The 8,677-nt window shown below is 34.4% G+C and overlaps 1 protein-coding gene across 3 annotated transcripts in view; it reads left to right on the top strand.

The window, feature by feature from the left end:
* The window catches only part of Msr1 (macrophage scavenger receptor 1), a 62,887-nt gene that overhangs the window by 30,178 nt on the left and 24,032 nt on the right, over positions 1–8,677 (top strand). For 2 of the 3 annotated variants that reach the window (XM_029480987.1, XM_021170308.2), the window contains exon 8: positions 3,325–3,378. In XM_029480987.1, coding sequence (XP_029336847.1) covers positions 3,325–3,378 — 54 coding nt within the window. Of the gene's footprint in view, positions 1–3,324; positions 3,379–5,497; positions 5,979–8,677 lie in introns of those variants that run through there. The other variant, XM_021170310.2, reaches the window with a different exon arrangement.

Below are 8,677 nucleotides of genomic sequence, written 5' to 3'. Positions count from 1 at the left end.
GGTAGGGAAGTGGGGGGCGCTATGGGGGACTTTTGGGATAGCATTGGAAATGTAATTGAGGAAAATATGTAATAAAAAATATTAAAAATTAAAAATAAAAATAAAAATAAAACAGGAAAAAGTAGCCATGTAAATACCCTTTTAAAAGTAACTGACCAAATTTTGGTATGTCTCAGTTAAAAAAAAAATAACAAAATACATGGGTTTCTCTCATTAGTGTATAATAATCAACACTCAAATCATTTCAACCTTTACATAGATGATTGTTATTACCACTGATTACATGAATAGATATTAGATAGTGTTCTTCATATTGTAGCTTTAGTAGAGAATAGCTTATGTTTTCCATTTTCAAATGAAAATAATACTAAGAGAATACAGTCCATATTGTTAAGGTAGTTTTAATGGATATTATTCTTAGATACTTCTAGGTTTATAGGAACATGTCAAAGACAGCATACAGTTCCCATACACCTCTCATCAAATGCACAACTATAACACCTTGTCTTGAGGGATCATTTGACACAAATATTAAGCCAAAGTGGCAACATTATTGACAAAATCCATTGAGTACATTAGGGTTCTAGTACACTTTGTGTTCCTATATATATCCCTATCAGTGTTACAGAATAGTCTCTCAATCCTAAAAATACCCTTTGATGCACCAATCACCACACACCCTCCATTCAACCTCTACCAACTTGTAGCATTTGGATTGATAAATAAACTATGAAGAAGGCAGAAAACAGAATCATAGTGACAAAGAGAAATATATAATCAGGCCACACAATGATACAGAGAAATCTTAAAAGCACAATGCCAATGGAAAGAAACTGATCTGAGAGTACTATTAACTCAAAGATTTGAATTGCATGCACTTTTGAAAAAGGCAAAATATTGAGACAGGAAATACAGCCATAGTTGGCAGGAGTCTGGCGAATAGGCCACAGTGGTTAGGACATCCCAGGGTTTCCTCAGGGCTGGTGTTCTCCTCTTTGTAACACACTGGTGGAGACATCATTGTGCAAACACAGCTAGCATTTGTGCATTGCTTTCTCTATCCCTGAGCATAAAGTTTAAGCTGAACTTTTGAAACTGAGTTTTATATTGTGGCTGAATCTTTGTGAAGAATAAAATTGATGAACCACATATGGCTTTAACCCTCCCCCCTTTATATTTTTAGATTCTTAATCCTTTCTTTTTTGAACAGTGTGAAAATTTGGTTATAGTCTTCATTATGGAGTACTCTTAAAAAATTAAAACATTGGGTTCTTTTTTGTGTTACTTAATTATTTTGCCAATTTAATGGCACTTGAAATTATTTACTCAGAAATAAAGAGCACATTTAAGGATATTAAAAAACTTCAATAGAAACTTGAAAATTAGCATTTGCCCTCATAGGCATCAGATATGTAATATTTAGCTTTAACTAATGCTAACTTAATTTAAAATAAAATCCCAAACCATTTCAATTGGTGTAATTTATACAGTTTAAGTGGTTCAAGTCTCAATCTATTTTATAAAGATTACATTTTTTTAAAAGTTTGGTGAGTTAGGGACCAAAAATCTTTAAGAGGGACATACAAATATTCCAACCAGAGATAAAGACAAAACATGAAAGTACAAAATGAATGAAATAATTCATATTAAAACCCTAAAATCAACCGTAAAATAATTGTGGTATTAAAGAGGTTATCTATACCAGCTAAAGACAGCAAAAATCTGAGCATTAAGGTAGATGGGTCCAAAGTCTCATCATTAGTAGCTAAATCACTGTTGACAATTGCTAACTTTTGGGAAAGGAGTAGCAGATTTCTTTGATATACCCTTGGTATATCAAAATGGGTCCACTTCAGGGCCCATATCCAAGAATAATTGGGCAATATAAATGGGACTTTATAGGTTTTTAAAAATGGACACGAAAATGTGTGGTGAGGGTGGATCTAAGAGGAGTTGGGGAATGGAAGTAAATATGATCAAAATACATTGCATGAAACTCTTTAAAAAAGTCTCATAAAAGAAAATTCAAGTTGTAAAAGTTCTTTTCTCTAATTTATTGAGGATAGAGATCAGAGTCTAGCAAAGGTGTCAGAGATGATAAACTGAGAGGATAGTAGGATAAGTTGCATAAACTGCTATCTCTTAAGAAAAATATGTTAATTGATATTGTGAGTAATTTTCAAAGCAACTGTGCATTAGAGGGAAGAATTCATGGAAGCATAAACTTCAGCTTTAAAAGGTTTAAGGGCCATGATCTGTCCTAACATCTGCATGTAGTAGAGCAGAATAACTGAAGATAATACTTTAGAAATCATTGATAATTTTCCATACTCAGATTCTTAAGCCACTTCTGATGTAGTCAGATGGAAAGTTAAAGGGGAATCCAAAACATTAATAATGATTTTGACTTTGAATCAAATAGCACTGAAGCCAGTCCTGTATTGATGTTAAAATGTACCTGTAAGATAGGAATCTCATACCTCTTGGAAGACGAGTTAATAATCAGACAAAACCACTCTCATGAAATAGAGTTTACACAATGGACATCTCATGTTGGTACTGGATAATTATCTCCTGAATACCATCATTTAAAGTGGAACTTAGGATAAAGTGGCAAACCACTCACAAAGCTGAACTGTCAATATTTCTACATTGACTTATAAGTAAGTTTGAGTCACTGATCTTCATATAACACTTGGGCTTTACGCCCATGTAAATGAGTCTAGACTAGAGGTTTGAGGAACCAGTGGACATTCACAAACAGAGTTATCAGAATTCCACAAACCCCTAAACTTTATAGTCCAATCTTTAGAATGGTCTGTTACCAAGAAATAAATAATGATACCAAAAATAAAATTATAGTGGGAAAAATACAAGACTTCGGATAGATTGGAGGATGCTGGGATCATGGAGGCGAAGAAAGAGAGAAAAAGAGAAAAATGACAATGAATATGCAAAAGTCATACTACACTCCAGTGTTGTCTCTTTCACACACTCCTAAATAACTTTAGATGGTATAATACCAAACTCACACTGGGCTTTCAAAAAGGATCATCTTTATTAGCATTATGGCATGATTGATTATATTTCACTAACTCTAAGTTGCTATAAATTTTTATCTTATTTTGCCATGCCCTATTGCCATTTAAATCAAGTTTTGTGGAGTTCGAAACTATAGCTCAGTGATGCAATATGTGCTTAGTAAACACAGGCCTTGGGTACAGTCTCCAGCATCCCTAAATGTAAAAGAATGAAGATAGAAAGAAAGATAACATCATTTTGAGTTGGACTAATTTATCTTTTGCTATTTTTTTTTCTCCTAAGGATCTCCTGGACTTAAAGGACAAAAGGGAGAAAAGGGCAGTGTAGGCATATCAAGTAAGTTGATGACTCCTTTTTTCCTGTCAGTTTTTGTAATAATGTAAGATTGTGATATTAGTGGCATAGGCTTGAAACTGATTCACAGAGCTTCTGTAGAAGCCACAGATTTCTCCAAATAAAACATGCTAATTAAAATAAAACAAATAGATTAGATTATATAACTCTTTCAAACTCATTACCCACTTGGTTTTTTTATTTTTTACTCTTTTTTCGATGAACACTATTTTCTAAAATCACATAGAAAATAGTTTGATTTTCCACATCAATTTCTATCCACTGGAAGGAAATCAAGCCCCTGAATAGAAACAATCACAGGCCTCTTACACACTAAGTATGCTTAACAGAAACTCATATATAGATATTAGGAAAACCTGAAGACCTTAACCTAGTTATTCTCTGGCAGCTATGGCTTTTGTTTCGTTTTGTTTTTTTTTTTCTAAAACCTTGAAAATGTCATATTACACACTTTCCAACCTTCAGAGGAATAGCTTTCACATCAGGGAGTTTCCTTATGGAATGCAGGCTGCTTATTGAATTGCACAAAACCAGGGCATTGGGCACTAAATATTAAATATCCGCTGATATCTCTAGGCCATCAGTAATTTTTATGTGTATAGGATGAATATACTTTAATGTAATAATTTTGAAGAGAATGTAGTACACACACACACAAACACACACATACACACACATACACACACACACAACACACTTAGATTCTTCAAATCAAAGAGCACCTCTTCTGTCTTCCCAGGAGAGGCTACCTGTGAAATACATGTTATGAGCATGTGTGGGGTGAACAACAGCTATGCTCTGATCATTCAGTTAGACAGACCATGGTAAAGTCCTCATTAAAAAAAAAAAAAAACAACTTTGCTGTTGTGATCAATTTTTTAAATATAGAATCAGCATGTCTTGGTTATCTAAAAAAAAAAAAAAAATCAATACCACATAGAGATGGCACAATTAGCCAGTATAAGGTTATCATTGTGATGAGCCATTGGAGTCTAACATCACCATGGCGATTTTTGAAGCTGAACAACATATTGCAGTGGTGGATTTCTCAGAACTTTAGTACTTTCCCCCACTGCTCTTAGCATATTAAGGCAACATAAACACATTCCTTTGCCCATATATTTTATCAAGTGGCCAGTTTTGGGTTGGATGCTTGTTAACCACCTTTATCTCCTTTCTCTTCCATCCCATTTAGATTCAGTTGACCTCTTAGCCCCCGGTCGTTAAGTTTCTGTGTACCTTTGTTTCTATTTCTATTTTCTCATACTTTATATAAAAGTGTTTTGATCGCATCTCCTTTCCCCGGGGCTTTCTTTAGGCTTTAGTTGAGTTTGGCATGTAAGGAGCTTCTCTACTTTAGTCTCTATATTGAAAAGCGATACTGCTTTCTGTTTCCCAGTTACCAAATGTTTTTTAAATAATTTTTCAGCTATGGCTAGAAATTTAAATTAAAAATTCGCACAGCTGTTTTGGACTGAATACTTCCTTTGAAAAAGCAGTAAGAGCTATTTTTGTGTATGAGCATATACAGCCTCTTGGTTCTTTTGCATGTGTCCCCAAAGACAATGTAAAGGCAATTTTAAACTACTCCAAAGGAAGAAATAATAATATGCCTATACATCTAACATAATAGGTCCTGGCTTTCTGTGTTTATATGTAATCTCATGTGCTTTGGCCTTTTTCTCTCAGTCAGTAGACATCCTAAATTAGAGAGAAGCCACAATTGTCACAAAGTGGTTGTTTATTTTCCTATTTTTGAAGGGTCAATAATTTCTGCTTGCTTTATACTTATATTTGCCTTTAATAAGCAGTGCTACATTCTACATTTCCCTGTACCATTTTATGAGAATACTATTAAATAGAGAATTTACTAGAAGTAGAATCAATTGTTCAGATGTCATATGCATTTTACAATGAAGTCTGGCAAGTGCCTCAAAAATGGAGCTACCACTTATTCTGTATAGAATTGTCCAATTCTTTACATTTTAATTATAATCTTTAAACTTTGTATGGAATGAATTCAATGTACATTTTTTTATACTTTTGGCATGATTTAAATATAGTAAAATAACCATGATTTCCTCTTTCATACGCTTGTCAGGATCAGTATAACTCCCTGATCATATTGGGGCAAGACCCTTTTAAGATCAGCTGGGCTGGGCAGAGCACTCTACTATCATCTCCTTAAAAGACCTTTCACCTCTGGACAAGTCATCAACACAAGTGACTTCTGGGATCCTTTTGCAACTCCTTCAAATGACATTGGTTCCTGTGTCATGCCATGCCTGGCTTCTCCATAACTTCCTCTTCTAACTCTGGGTGCTGTTGGGGCCTCCATTGACATAAGTACCTTATGGCATACCCTCTGCTACAATGACCCCCATCCCATGGCACCTTTTACCTAGATGCTCTACCTGTTGAGTAGAGGCATGCTCCTGCCTTCTTCAGACCTTCTGCTGTTCCCCTCACCTAACTGTGCAGAATCCTATTAAATGCTAAGAAAAACTTAATTGGTATTGATTGATTAAGTACCGGTTCTTGAAATGTAAGATATTTTCCTCAAATACAAATAGAGATGGAAACAGCGGTCTGTCCATCCATTCATCCACTAATTCATTTAACATAAGGTCATTGTGTGCCAATTGGAGAAAGACTTAACAGCTATAATAAATACGGTTTTTTCTAACTTCATAAGACTAATTACCTCTAGGAGATAAAATACATCAGTTATAAACAAACCAGAGAACACTGTCCCAGGAAAAGAATAGGGCTATACAAATATTGAAAGGAGATAAATAACTTTAGTACTCTAGTATATTAAAAATAGCTTTATTTTTATTGCTTGTTTCACTTTGCTACCTTCTTATTCCCAAAATTGAAGTGTGTGTGTGTGTGTGTGTATCACATATAATTATATACTATGTTGAAATCTATATATGAAAGAGAAATATAAAGTTGTACCTTTATAATAATTTTACATTTGAATAAGAACCAAACTTTACTTCAATAATTGCTTATTAATTTTAAGCAAAAACATTTTGATCATAAAGAAAAAGCAATGCTTATTTTTATTCTAGAAAGCTCTTCACATTTGTTTGCCTTTTATATTTTAAATATATATATATATATATATATATATATATATATATATACTGGAAACTAAATATTGCAGTAGAAATGGAGATATTTTGTACAAGTTATAATAAGGGAGAAAATACAGAACAAGAGAACGAAAGAAAACAAAATGCAGGAACAATAAAGATATAATACACCATGTTGTTTCCATGTTGATGCCTCTTTGTGAGTAAACAGAACATGTTTTTCAGGACTTTCCTTTGTACTTTAACACTAAACCTTAAGGTCTGCAGTATTAAGATAGTAGCAGATTACTAATTGTATGCCTGTGTATATCTCACTTTTCCTATTTTATGCTCCGTTAATGATCATGTCAATTCCTACCTCACAGGGTTGTTGTGGGGACCAAAAAATGTGTGAAGATGTCTGTAAAACCATGAAGGCCTTTAAAGTCTTAAGAATAGTTCATAGCAGTCTTTTTTTTTAACAGAACAGTTGTTCATTGTAAATTTTATGCAGACATGGTAAATCTCTAATCATATCAGGACTGAAAGAAAATTAAAATGCCAAGAGCCAAATGTATGTCTTGAATAAAAAAAAAAAGAAATGTAAAATAAGACAAGATTTCTATGTTATATGGAGCAATACATGTGTGCCCAGAACATAAGTCAGTGAGTTTGTCTCAGCAAAGTAGAAGATTGTAAGGTATAAGGAAGAGAAGCAGCTAAACCAGAGGCCAAATATGTGGACAGAACAAAATGTCAAAATAATAAAACAAGCTTGGGCTATGCAGGACAGAACCTGAGCCCATTTCTGTCGAGCATGTTCTAAGAAGAACAACAACAAATTTGCATTGTTACTGGTACAAGGTTTTGTCTCTGACTTTGTGACTCCAAGATCTGATGAAATATGTCCCTGAGGAAAAGAAAGATGGAATTAGCCAATGATTTTGGGAGTCTGTAGTATTAATGGACTAGTTTTTCTGTGAAATCATCTAGAGAAACCTGGATTTGAACCGGTGGCTTAATTGGCCTATGCTGTGGAGTGTGTATGACTCTTTTCTTGTGCCAGATGCATTGCTGTGGAAAATTTTGGCTTCATACAGAATGACCCCAATCCCAGCTGTGCTGGTACACAAATTCTAGGAATTCAGTTAAGTCATTTTACATCCAAAACTACACGTATACGGTTAAGTGTGGAATATTAACCTGAACTTTCCAAATTAGTGAAGAAGGCTCTGTTTTTCACTTTAGATAAAAATAGATGCTGAATGCCCTGTTCAGAAGCATCAATTATCCCATCTTTTATAGGGTATAATGAAAAGTGAAAATGCTATGTTCTGTTGCCATGCTAACTAGAAAGGGTGTTTCAATCAAGCAAGGGAACCGTGTAAGTAAATACTGAGAAGCACCATTGAAGAGCCCTGTTGCTTATCCGTGGTGTGTCAGCATGCTTTGCTCGTGATCAAGAAGAGAGACAGGATGTGAATTTTGGGCGTCTTCTTTTGAACCTCATACAATGATATGAAAATAAAATGTATTTGCTTTGATTTATACTGAAAACTCAACTCGATCTTAAATAAACTTCTGGTCTTTCTTAAAACATTCAGTTGATTAAAGTTAAACCCTCCCCCCATCAGTAGCTAATTATACTAATGGATATTCAGAGAATACTTGCTGCAAACCAGGTGCTTTTTGTGCATTTTTAAATCTAATGCTCGGAAAGCCAGTGGGGTAAATGCTATTACTATCAACATTTAATGAACTGGAATCTAAAGTTAACTGCTTATAAAGAAAAACAGCACAAACTCAAAGCTATGCTTCTCAGTTTCCAAATTCTCAGGACTCCGTGAAATGCTTCCAAATCACTGAAGTATTCTATGCATATAAACCCTAAAAATATTGAATATGGAGGTGGAGAGAGAGAGTAGACTTGTAATTAGCAGTTCTATTTTTCCAGAATAAGCCTTATAATTTGAAGATCTCGAGGAGACAAAAATGTATAGATTAGGTCCAGAATTCCTGAAGTATACTACTTAGTCATCTGTGTTTATGTTTCCACCAGTGTAACTACTGTGTACATTGCCCGCATTCCCCACCTCGAGTCTATTACTCAGACACATCGTCTTCCTGGAAGTGCTCTCAAGACTTCCATTATCGCAGCCGGAGGACAGTGACCTGCCCTGCAGAGAGCGCCATCTTGGCTC

Source organism: Mus caroli, chromosome 8, assembly GCF_900094665.2.
Source record: "Mus caroli chromosome 8, CAROLI_EIJ_v1.1, whole genome shotgun sequence".
Lineage (NCBI taxonomy): Eukaryota > Metazoa > Chordata > Mammalia > Rodentia > Muridae > Mus > Mus caroli.
The sequence above is the reverse complement of the archived record's forward strand: the minus strand, read 5'-3'. Positions and strand labels throughout refer to the sequence as shown.